The 12,909-nt window shown below is 40.1% G+C and overlaps 1 protein-coding gene across 2 annotated transcripts in view; it reads right to left on the bottom strand.

The window, feature by feature from the left end:
• Window positions 1-10,969, bottom strand: part of CFAP206 (cilia and flagella associated protein 206) — a 29,605-nt gene extending 18,636 nt beyond the window's left edge. Inside the window, exons 1-7 of one of the 2 annotated variants that reach the window (XM_036094809.2) lie at window positions 10,886-10,969; window positions 9,013-9,125; window positions 8,328-8,411; window positions 5,180-5,270; window positions 3,664-3,852; window positions 2,500-2,658; window positions 752-960 (exon numbers count right to left, since the gene is read on the bottom strand). In XM_036094809.2, the coding sequence (XP_035950702.2) occupies window positions 752-960; window positions 2,500-2,658; window positions 3,664-3,852; window positions 5,180-5,270; window positions 8,328-8,411; window positions 9,013-9,120 (840 nt within the window). In that variant the 5' untranslated portion in view covers window positions 9,121-9,125; window positions 10,886-10,969. Of the gene's footprint in view, window positions 1-751; window positions 961-2,499; window positions 2,659-3,663; window positions 3,853-5,179; window positions 5,271-8,327; window positions 8,412-9,012; window positions 9,126-10,416; window positions 10,549-10,885 lie in introns of those variants that run through there. The other variant, XM_036094810.2, reaches the window with a different exon arrangement.
• Window positions 10,970-12,909: the final 1,940 nt, after the last annotated feature.

Below are 12,909 nucleotides of genomic sequence, written 5' to 3' on the forward strand. Positions count from 1 at the left end.
GTCAATTGTACCTCAATAAAGCTAAAAAAACCCCCAAAAAACAAAACAAAACAAAAAAAACATTGACTGGTAGGAACACAGCTTGCTGCCAAGATGTAGTTAACAAACTGTGTCCCCTAGAACCCTAGGGTGGAATGGGGATGTTCCTTGGTGAAAAGGTCCTTCAATCCTTTCATCTAGATACCTGTTTTGTATTTTTGGGATTCTGAGTGAGTTTCCATCTGAAAGTAAGTGCTCTGCCACTTCTAAAAAAAAGTTTAAAATCACCACTTTACCAAATTTTCCAACTATTTGGGGATACTGTTTAGCTTGTTCATTAAATCGAAAAATATTAGCAATAAAAATTTTTTCAACTAACTTTTACAACAACAACTAATTACATAAAAATTATTTAGGTGCTAACTATCTGCCCAAAAATACATTAGATACTTGCTCTGTGTGAAAACAATACAGTGTTACTCACACACACATACACACCACTGCTTAACCACAGCATGCTAACGATCATTTTGCTGGGCACCAAAGGGAATCAACAACTAGAAATCAATTCCTATCAATATTTTCCATTAAAATAAAAATCCAACTTCCCTATTTCTATTTCTGTTCCCAGCCCTACAGATGCAATATAAACTGAGCAGTTATGAAGTTTGCCTCCTTTAGCAATGACCTGATTCTGCCTTTTGTGGAGCCCCGTAACATGTAAAGTGGTTGCCACATAACAAAAAAGCCGAATCTTATGACATTCACTCACCAAAATGATCTGAAGGAAGACCTCGTACTGCCGCACATTATACAGTGCTTCTTTTAACATATACGGCTGAAGCTCTGTACGCAGGAGCGGGTTGTTGGCTGCCTTCTCAAGGATGGCCGTGTAGCGGTAGGCCTGGTCCTGGGCAGTCCGAAGTTGGGAATCAATGTGCTGCGTGGTGGCTGGGATTGCTTCATGCAGAATGGCTGGCACTGGTTTTAAAAGGATATCGAGAGACATGAAAGAATCTACGAAAAGCCTAGAAAGTAATAACTCGAGCATTACATTGAGTTCATCTTTTTCTCAACCAAATGAATAATAACAAGACGTAACATATGTCATGTGTTTCTTCTCACACCATGAAGGAAAGAATGGGGGGAGGGGAACACCTGTCCGAACAAAAGATACTGTCAGAATGATAACCAAAAGGTAGCAGGTCAGTTTTTCCCACTAAAATATAGAAGAATCTAAAGAATAGGGCACCTGGGTGGCTCAGATGGGTTAGGCATCTGCCTTCGGCTCGGGTCATGATCCCAGGGTCCTGGGATTGAGCCCCACATCGGGCTCCCTGCTCAGCGGGGAGCCTGCTTCTCCCTCTCCCTCGGCCTCTCTCCCTGCTCATGCTCTCTCTCTCTCTCTCTCTCTGTATCTCTGTGTCTCAAATGAATAAATAAAATCTTATAAAAAAAAAAAGAAAGAAAGAAAGAATAGATAGGCTTTGGTATTATGTGCTACTGGCCATGGGCCTCTAGAAAAGGCATATTTTGTGAAAAGGAAAAAAAAAAAAGAAACCGATGAGGATACTGAAAAATAACAGAACAGTCTAGCAAGATAGGAAATTTTATAAAGAATGGGAATTTGACTTTCTAGAACTTTCTAAAACTTTCTAGTTTTTCTATTTTAAAAACTGACCCTATTATACTAGATAAGTGATCTAGTAACAGACGCTAACACCTTATCAGTGGGCCTACATAAGGAAGTCCCTTCTCCTGAGCCCCTGATCAAATATTTCATGAGTGCTTTCAAACTCAGAGATGATGAATGCATTAAGTACAGAACAGCACAGTAAATGCTCCTGGATTTGCAGATTTGCAAATATCTCCTCTTGGACCTTTCCATTCCATTGGTTGCATCAACCACTCTTCTCTTCTCAGGGTGATTTTTATTTTTAGATCACTGAGTTTTACTCCCTTTTGGTTATCTGACTTGGAAATAAAGAACACAGAGCCCAACGAACTGGAGAGGCCGGCCTTCAGGCAGACCCCTCATTCCTTCCACTGATTCACTCTCCCACACTAGCTTCGTGTACTATAATGCTGCAAGTCTTGCCCCAGCAAAATGAACAATTACTATCCATTATGAACAGTAACTGTACCTAAGGCAGAGTCAAAACTGCATACCTTAGGGGCGCCTGGGTGGCTCAGTCAGTGAAGTGTCCAACTCTTGACCTCAGTTCAGGTCATGATCTCAGGGTCATGAGGCTGAACCCCACGTCGCGCTCTGTGCTGAGTGTGGAGCCTGCTTAGGATTCTCTCCCTCTCCCATTGCCCCCCTCCCCCCGCTCACATGCACTCTCTCTCCCTCTCTAAAAAAAAAAAAGAAATTAATTTAATTTAATTTAATTTAATCTAAAGACCCAGCATACCTTAAATCTAAGAATGCCGGTGAAATACTGTGCATTATTTTCCTCACTGTGTGGGTTAGATTTTAAACCCCCATAACCTGCAGACTTCACCTAATGATGTACCTACAGTCATCAATGCCTTCTCCTCCCTTTCCACAGTCTCGGTTAAATAAGCGAATCCCAGTAACGATCATGGTGAGTTCTTTCAGTTGGCGTTCTTTGTCCTTCTTAGAAAGTGTTAGAAACGTCCCAAGCTCAGCCTGAGGAAAAATACTCTGCAGGGCAGCTAAAACAAACCACAAAAAGGACAACAAAATGGTAGAATACAGATATCAGAACTTAAATCACAGGTTTCTTTCAGCACAAAGTTTAGAGGCCTGTCTTGATAGAGCTACTTACATGATTCTTTAAATTTCTGATACCTAGTTACAGAATACATTGCAAAATTTATCACATATCAAAGCTGGGCTACTGAAAATAATGCCATTGCTTTGTGTCTCTTTTCAGTAATTAAGCACCGTCAGTAATGTTTTGACAATGGGCATTAAAACAAGCTTTCTAATTAGGATTCTGAGTAGAAAAATCGCTGTTTTAAAATAATTGTGGAGGAGGGCACCTGGGTGGCTCAGTTGGTTAAGCGACTGCCTTCGGCTCAGGTCGTGATCCCACAGTCCTGGAATCGCGTCCCACATCGGGCTCCCAGCTCAGCGGGGGGCCTGCTTCTCCCTCTGACCCTCTCCCCTCTCATGCTGTTTCTCTCTCTCTCTCAAATAAATAAATAAATCTTTAAAAAAATAATAATAATAATTGTGGAGGAAAGCCATTAAAGGCTAGAAATTTTGCCTATTCCTTACCTTAAATTAATAAAGTGGGCAAAGAATTCCTGAGGATAAAACAGTGTCCTTTTCCATCATCTGTTTTAGATGACAGACGCAAAACCTTTCATGACTATGAAATCTCCCTTTCCGGCAGTCCCCATCCCCCAGCCGGCCCAGTACTCTTAATCACACTGCCGGTGTTTCTCTCATAAGGAGTGATGGGTCCCTGGATAGGTACAGCTTTAAGAAAATTAACAACACACACCTTCCAGAGCTGCTGCTTGGGTTTTAGAGCTGATACACAGTGTAAAAGGAGTCTGGCTAAGTTTTAAGCTCTTATTTATTCTGATTTTTTTTTTCTTTCAGATAAAAAGGGAACCTCGGTCTTCAATACTTTGAATTTAACCTCTTTTATAAGATACAATGTTCACATCTTTTCACATGTGGAATGGAAATTATATAGGTTTTTTTACCTGTTGCCTCTCTGACAATCTTGATATCGGTAGGAGATCCCAGCCCAGAGCGTAGTAAGATGTAGCTGACAATCTTACGGTAGAGGCTTTCCAGTTCTTCTCTAGCACGTGCTCTGTTATCTGTGATTTCTCTCATAATGGAGCCTAACCTAGACTCCAAGACTCGGTGATGTTCTTCAAGAAATTCCTCTAAAATTGGCAAAGGACAATATTCCATATATTTGATTTAGAATCCTCACATAAGAAAGTATGACCAGAGAAAAAAATGGCTTGGGTATGGCAATTCTATTGCACAAAAACGAGTATTTTCTTAAGGTGTACTAATCAAAATAAAAAACACACAGTGGCCAGCATGTAACCTCAAGGCAAAAATCTAGTAGGAAAGATTTATTGCAGTGCTTCAAATGGCATACTTTGTCAAAATACCTAAGACTTTCAACAGACAATCCAAACAGTAATATCCAAAAGGGTTAAAACCTCCTAATTAAGCAGAAAGTATAGAGGGCAATTTATAATATATATATCATAAACATATACAGTAAAAATATACATACTATACATGTATTTACACATAACATCCCATGTAAGCACAGGTGGTATGTTACATGCAAGCACATACAGTAGAAATACACATGTATGTAGTGTAAATCTTCCTGTTCAATTATGTGTATTTTTATTTTAGTTCTAGATAAATTTCCTTTGAATAGCATTACTGATAATACGATGTTGCATCAAGAACTGTTTCCCTTTCCCCTCTTCCTGTGATACGAAGAGGTCTGGGCTTAATTGTGGCAGGCGCCACAATCCACCAGCAGTACAATTCTTGCAACTAGCTCAGTAAGACACCCCATTTTACTATTTCAAGGGCAATAATTCACGTATCAACCATGCACCGTTCACACCTATACTCTTACCACAAAAGCAACTGAGAACTTTATGCAAACTTTAAAAATCTAAAAAACAGTTTCATCAATTCCATGATTATTTATCACTTTAACATCTCATTAGCATTACGCAAAAAAGCAAGATACATAATGTATATATGGAGCATAAGTGAAAGTTCAATACATAGAGGGAAAAAAAGACAACAAAAATCACCAAATGGTTAGTAATGATTCCATTACAGTGCGGCAAAGGCAGTCTAGTCTTTAGAGAATTTATTTTCCTTTTCCTCTTGTTGCCAGTGTGTCTTTGATGTATGTATTAAACTATTTACCTAAGGAAATATGTCCTAAACTTAAATTTCCCATCATTCATTTCATTTTGGTATAGTTATCTAATTTAGGTAAGCATTATAAGATAATAATATAAACCAAAAACAAACCAAAAAAATCAGCAAGTTAGAAACTTTTAACTCAGTGGGCTGGTTGTTTTAATTTCTAATTATTGTGTATTATTAGTAATAGAACATTTAAAACATGATAGATTGTTCATCGTCAACCAAATAAAGCCCTTGTTACCTGAAATACAATAGGAATCTTTCAAAAAGGGTATCAAAAAAGTACATATATGTTACCTCGACTTGTATAATTCATATCAAAGTAGACTTGCATCTTAATGGTGTCCAGGGATGGATTTTTACTATCCAACAGCCGAGACACACAAAGCTAGAAAAGAATACCCATGAATGTTTCTAGTTATATTTTCTGGAATACTCAGAAGCATTTTTTAAAGGTATTTTCAAAAAAATTAAGAGAATCATCTAAGCAATGGTTTCTGATGTTTATCCACCAATAACCTCTTCTATTATTATTTTGCTCCTTGAGGACTTCATGCTTCATAGTTTACCCAACGACAACAGAAGTAATAAGTTATTTCCCTGAGATCAATAATATCACCATACTCAGGGGGCTAACAGCCCAGCTGAAGGCAAGAAACTTGACACCTTGGCTAGTCTATGCAGTCTGAATGTGGGTAAGTGCTCCATGAAGGTTACGCTCCTGTCCAGAGCTCACCTAGAGCTCCTCACTACGATTTATTTGAGCCTTGAACAACACTTCTTTGCTGATTTGGGGGGTTACTTGCATTTTATGAAAAGCTGTTCCTCTGCTCACAACATTTCTCTAGCTTTGCCTTCTATTTCAGAATGTCTTCCTCTGGTCTTTTTCTCCCACTTTCCTCCCACATAGATGGCTCATTCCACTTCTCTGCCTTGTCCCTTTAGATTAGATGAACAACCTGAATTTTTCTTTTCTCTCCTCTCCTCCCCTCTCTTCCCTGTCTCACCCCTTAGGCTTTATAGCTACAGCCGGCAGGCACATCAGCACCAACAGCCTCCATGCCCCTCCCTGAGCACCAACCCTGCTCTTCCAGAATGGGGGGGGGGATGGAATGCAAGAGTGAGGCCTGGCCGCTGTGCCCTTATGGATGCAGCCTGCATACCTGCATCTGTCCAGGTGTAAGAGTACTGTTCTCAACACAGACTTTACAAATACAAAAATGAGCTCATCTACATGATTTTTTTAAAAAGATTTTATTTATTTATTTGAGAGAGAGAATGAGCGAGAGAGAGAGCACAAGCTGGGGGGAGAGGCAGAGGCAGAGGGAGAAGCAGACTCCCCACTGATCAGGGAGCCCGATGCAGGACTCGATCTTAGGACCCTGGGATCATGACCTGAGCCGAAGCAGACGCTTAACCGACTGAGCCACCCAGGTGCCCCTCATCCACATGATTTTTAATTGAGAAAAAAGGAAATAGCCTGTTTCCTATGAAGCAGGATGTACATTGATAATTTAGGTACCTGTCATATTAAAAGTATATTGAGTTTAATTCTTTCCAACTTAGTTGAGTTAGAGGAAAAAAGAAAAACTCTCCTTGAGCCCTGAAAAAGAGAAAAATTTATTTTCTGCCTCTCTTTGATTCTCCTTCAGAGCTTTCCAGTAAAATTTCTGACTGACCGTCAGAGTCATTTTGCAAAGTCTTATTGCTAAGAACAGGTTTCCCACCACATTTAAAATCAGCACAGAAAGACCTAGCTCTAGGCTGCCCCGGAGAATCACGGCGCTTCTACTGCCGAAGCATCCTAATAACAGATTCCCCAGCTCCAGGTTTCCAAAGCTCTTCCTGATCCCTCTGGCATCTGCAATATAGACCTGTGCTCCACTATATGAATTGCTGGATGTGAGAGAAGATGGGGATGATGAAAATTTTCTCTGCCATTTGTTTGAGCCCAGAGGATACCCATATACAAGCCTGGGAAAGCTTGCTGCAAGTCCTTTGTGTGAAGGAAGGAATTAAAATCATTAAGCCGGGGAAATAAAAAATAATGTTGAATTTTTAAGAAATACATCTAGGAATATTCAGAAAATAAATATATAAGCACCTATATCCAGTGAGTCAAACTCAAAACATGTGAAAAAATGGGGCGCCTGGGTGGTTCAGTCAGTTAAGTGCCTGACTTCGGCTCAGGTCCTGATCCCAGGGTCCTAGAATCGAGTCCCGTGTTGGGCATTGTCCCTCTGCCCTTCCCCCTCCTCATGCTCTCTCTCAAATAAATAAATAAAATCTTCAAAAAAAAAAAATGTGAGGGCGCCTGGGTGGCTCAGTTGGTTAAGCGACTGCCTTCGGCTCAGGTCATGATCCTGGAGTCCCGGGATCGAGTCCCGCATCAGGCTCCCTGCTCGGCAGGGAGTCTGCTCCTCCCTCTGACCCTCCCCCCTCTCATGCTCTCTCTCTCTATCTCATTCTCTCTCTCAAATAAATAAATAAAATATTAAAAAAAAAAAAATGTGAAAAAACTAGTGATGTCTAAAATTCCTGCCTTCTGGGCCGCCTGAGTGGCTCAGTCGGTTGAGCATCTGCCTTTGGCTTGGGTCATGATCCCAGAGTCCTGGAATTGAGTCCCACATCAGGTCCTTGCTCCACAGGGAGCGTGCTTCTCCCTCTGCCTCTCTCTGTCTCTCCTGAATAAATAAAATCTTTTAAAAGATAAAAATAAAAATAAAATTCCTGCCTTCTTTGGTTCTTAAAACTGGTTTTCAGGCACATATCCTTGATTTCTAACTATGAATTATTTGCTGTGGTTTCAATGTTTCCTTTAGAATTGAAAAACACAAATGACATTGAATCAATAATTATCTGAATCTTAATTTAGTGCTATGTAATTTTATAGTATATGACAAGTCAGTTAATGTTCTCAATGTAACACGAGATTCATAACAAGATGTCTCTAAACTACTGTGGCAGACATTGTTACCTGCCAGGATCCATACCTCATCCTTCCTTACTAAAAGCCCCAATCTGGACTGGGGAAAAGATTTGTTCAGCTGAAAAAAGAAAAAGAAATCAATGTCCCAGGCTCGCTTGTGGTATCATTCTGGTCAATAAATGTAAGCAGATGAGAAAAATTCTGAGAAAGCTATTACTTTCTGAATAGAAAGTGACAGACCCAATTGGCACACACATTTTGCCTTTTGTTCTTTCCCCTCATACCTGCAGAGAGATGGAGTAGCTATCTTGTAACCATGAGATGAAAGAAGGTGACCCAGGAAGCCAAGAAAATGTATCTCTAGACTTTATGAGAAACAATAAATCTCACATTTGCCTGCACCACTAGCTGGTAGGGTTTTGTTTCACGATGCTCAAGGCAATAATGGCTCATACAAATATTGTATTCAGAATTGCAAATAAATAATTTAAAATTTGAGAATTGTTGTATAATCACCTTAACGAGTTTCTGTACATCACTTTTCATGAGGGGTCTATCCATGTTAAAGCCATTACTTGGGTCCAAGACAACAGCTTTCACCTGAGAGTAGGAAAGAACCTATTAATTTTATTTCACATAATTATGAAACCAGTTTGTTTCCATTTTTTAAACTGTGTCCTGATTACTCAGGGGTCAATTATTCAGCCAATTTTCTTATTACCCAATTCATCAGCACCTTCATTAGAGGTTGAAGAAAGGAAGCAATAACCATCAAATTTGAATATGGGGTTTGAAAAATTATACGGAGAAATAAATTGAAAGCAGCGACTAGATTTTAAATTGGGAAACTATTTGAATATTTTATCATATTTTTATTATGTATTGTTAAACCAAAAGCAAGAATAGAGAGACCAAGGCAATGAGTAATTTTTATAACAGTAGACAAAAATACATGTTGCAACTCTGACACAGAACATTATCGATGCTTCTAAAACAAATCAAGATCTTCTCAATCAGTCTCTATAAATCCAGAATGACATGCTTCATAGAAAAAATATTTTTTGCTAAGTTGTCCAATGGTCTCAATATGTTTTCAACTGAATAACATTTAGAAAAGCTTCACAAAATTTTAACAGGGAAATGGGCACCACTTAAAGCTACTTTTTAATAAAGCAGTAATTCAAAAAATATTCATTCTTACCATAAAAGCAGCCAGAGTTTCAGAAACAATCTCTCCATGGCCTGCACATTCTTGTCCTATTTCTCGAATGATATTCTTTATAACACTTTCTGCCTGAGTGGGAGGCATTCTGGCTAAATAAAACAATGATTGTTTTTTTAAAAAAATGTACTTATATGTGATTTTTTTCCTCTTTAGATTTCTCATTATATTTGTAAAGAGTCATACTATTATTTATTAACTTATTAGTATTTATTAGCATCTATAAAAATAAAAAACTGTTCTATATAAAAATGAAGGACTTTGTTGATGACAGAAAGAGCAACGAGGACTTCAAATTGGGCTTGAAATGTTTCCTATTTTGTGAAAATGACATAAAGTAGAGCCATTCTTAAAACAGAGCTGGAACAGGTATTTCAGGGAACTGCCTAACATGTCCTCTTTTCTAAATCTTTGAACTAAGCCAAACTATGAACTTTTTGACTAGCGATTACTTAAACTGACCAATGACTGATGTACAAAACTAGCCCTGCTTGTCAGCACCAGTGAGCTCCTCTTAAAAACAACTTACCTAAACTTTTTTCTTCCATAAAAACCCTGAGTCCACCTCCTTTAATTGGCACACTATTTGGGTTTCTACCTAAATCTGTACACCCCCAATTGCAATCCTTTTATCGCAAATAACCGCTTTGCCCCTTGAAGTGGTTTCTTGTTTTTAGGTTAACAATTTAAATGATAGTGGTCACCAAAAGTATATTTATATCATGAATGTTTTTTTAAACGTGCTGACTAAACAGTATTGGGGAGGTAGATTTAATGAGAAACCCCGGCCCTATCTGTGCAGGTGGCAGAGGACGGTTCTTAGGAGGAAATGCTTATTCCACCACATTCACTAAGTGATCTTTCAAAATTATATGGGACTCTTGGAAAACAATTCTTGCTCGGATCATCTAAATTCTCTTTCCTGCACATCCAAGTTGGAGTTTGGACTTTTGACTAAAAACATAAAAGCAAAATAATAATAATAATGATAATAATAATAAAGCATATTACATGAAATATGAAAATTTTGAAAGATGAGCTAGTTATTAATTCCATTTACTACAAATCAGTAAATACGTTTTAATGATACTGAGTTTCCCATCTTTCTAAGCATCAGTAACTGAGCACAGGAAGTCGTGTAACAAAGGCAATCGGGGTAGATAAAGCTAACTCTCAGCATTATTAAAGTTCAGATAATGTAGCACTTGGCATTTTGTCCAGTAAGAAGCAAACTGCCTGGGATCCGTGGTGACCTGATCATATTCTAGCTGAGACCCTGGGCATTTTGTTCCCCTCTCTGTGAGCCGGTTTCCTCTGAAAAATTTGATATGACTACCACCATCTCCCCAGAGTTGTCCCAAGACCTAAGTGAGTTCTATATACCTAGTGGTTAAAACAGTGCGTGGCAAAAAGCGCTTAAAACAGCAGCTTGCAACAAGTACTCCGTGTTAGCGGCGCGTGTGCGCGTGTCCGTGTGCGCGCGTTCGCGAGCGCGCCAGGCACCGCGCAGGGGGTCGCTACTGACTCCCCTCGGTACCCTTCCCCGCCCCAAGTCTCCCCCTCTCCAGATTTCTGGCCTTTGGGGTGCGAGCGGCGCCCAGCAGAAGCCCGAAGGCTCGGACGCCCGGTCAGAGCGAGTTCGAGGTCTGATCGGCAGAGCTGGGCGCCTCCGACCGGAAACGACCTCTGTTTCCGCCGGGTCTGGGCGCTGCCAGAGGAATTCTGACCGACAGTTAAGTCTCAACCGAGGCTGCACGGGGTCTCCAGCCGCAGGGGTTCTACCTTCTCCCCACGCTCCCTCCTCTCGCGGTACACCTCGGGCTGAAGGGCGCAGAGCCCCAAGTGGGCTCACCTTGGCTTGGAGAGCTAGAGCCCAGTCTATCCGATTCTTCCCCTCTGCCCCCGCTTTGCCCTGCCTTGGGGCAAGCTGCGGGTATTGCGCGTGGGCCCAGTAACCATGGAGATAGAACGCTGGGGACGGAATGGGTGGGGCCGGCATGGGCGGGGCCAAATGGGGGCGTGGCCGGGCCCAAACCCCGGAGGATGGGCAAGAATTTTTAAAAACAGAAACAAACAAACAAACAAAAGGAAGGTCCCAAACCCCAGGTAGAGAAAGGTAGGTTCACTACACGTTAGTGGTTAAGAGTGTCAAACACAAGATTTCTTAATGATATTTACTTGTGAAAAAATTAATAAAGAGAAACCTCACTAAAAGCAGACTTGGGAGGCTAGAAAGGGAGCCTGGAAGAGGGAGCCCCTATCACTCCACCATTAAATTATAGGAAGAATTGTCAATTACAGACCCCAATAAAAGAATCCTCAAAAGAAAAGAATCATCAATTACAGGCCTGAACAGGGAAAGACATACATTGTAGCCTATAAGAAATTGACTACCCCTGCAACTCAGCCAATGAGAAACCCATATCCGCCTAAACTCTTGCTTTTCTCCAATGGACTTTTATTGAAAACAACCCCTCCCAACTTCCTCTTTCTTCTCAATAAAATAGTGTTCCATTCCTTTGTTGGTTTTGCCTATGGTTTTGTGTAACTCTCTTGTCCCAAATTGCAGTTGTCTGTTATTCCTGAAAAAAACCATTTTGCTGGTAAACTAACTGGCAACTTTATTTTTAAGGTTCACACCTGCTAGTGTGGGAACCTATATGGCCTTTAAAAGGGAGCAAGGGGGAGGCACGAGCCAGTTTGGAGAGGATGGAAAAATCGAGAGATTGCATGTTGTATGGAGCTTATATAAAAGTATCTAGTTTTAAAAAACAAAAGCAAGGGGCGCCGGGGTGGCTCAGTTGGCTCAGTGTGTGCTTTCCGCTGGGGTCGTGCTCCTGAGGTCCTGAGGTGGTCTGCATTGGGCTCGCTGCTCTCCCCCGTGCTTCTCCCTCTCCCTGTGCCTGCGGCTCCCCCTGCTGGTCCTCTCCGGAGGGGGCACGCTCTTTCTCTCAAATAAAAAAATAAAATCTTAAAAAAAAAAAAAAACTATTAAAAAAAAAGCAAAAAGGATCACAGTTTAATTTCATGTCCTGTTCAAAGGAAGTCTGTAACAGGGTGGTGTAAGATGACAGAAGAGAAAACATGATAAGGACCACACCTTGACTGGAGTTGAGATAATGGGGTTTTGTTCCTTAACAGTAAGTGGACCTGCACAGTTCAAACACATGTTGTTCAAAGGTCAACTGTACAGAATATACTTTGCTTAAAGACATTCTCAGATTACTAGGAAATGAGTAAACACAAAAATGCAGAAGTCATAGTATAAAAGGATCTTAACTTATTTTTCCCCTTCTGGAAAATTTTCCTACAATGTGGATGAAGCTTGTGCAAAAATAGATGTGTAGAGTAGCAAGATAAATAGCGAAACATTGGAAATTTAAACACCTGAAATTTAAGGAATGTTGATAAAGGGAAATATTAGACATATTAAAAATAATGTGAACAAAAACCTTAAGTGTTTGTCTTATGTTTTTAAGAGCTAAATGCAAAATGTATATACAGCATGACCTCAATTATATTCATACATATGCATATATAATATATATATAAAGTGTATAAAAATTTACCAGTATTGGATCTGAGTAAGGGTAAGTTATTATTCATTTTATTTTATTTATTATTTGAGTATGGCTAAGTTATTATTTTCATTTCTTTATACTTTTCTAGTATTTCTAGATTTTCTTTTTTTTAAGATTTTATTTATTTATTAGAGAGAGATAGAGATAGCACAAGCAGGGGGAGAGGCAGAGGGAGAGGGAGAAGCAGGCTCCCCGCTGAGGAGGGAGCCTGATGCGGGACTCTATCCCAGGACCCTGGGATCATGACCTGAGCCGAAGGCAGAATCGGAACCAACTGAGCCACCCAGGCGCCCCT

Source organism: Halichoerus grypus, chromosome 9 (genome assembly GCF_964656455.1).
Source record: "Halichoerus grypus chromosome 9, mHalGry1.hap1.1, whole genome shotgun sequence".
NCBI classification, from domain to species: Eukaryota; Metazoa; Chordata; class Mammalia; order Carnivora; family Phocidae; genus Halichoerus; species Halichoerus grypus.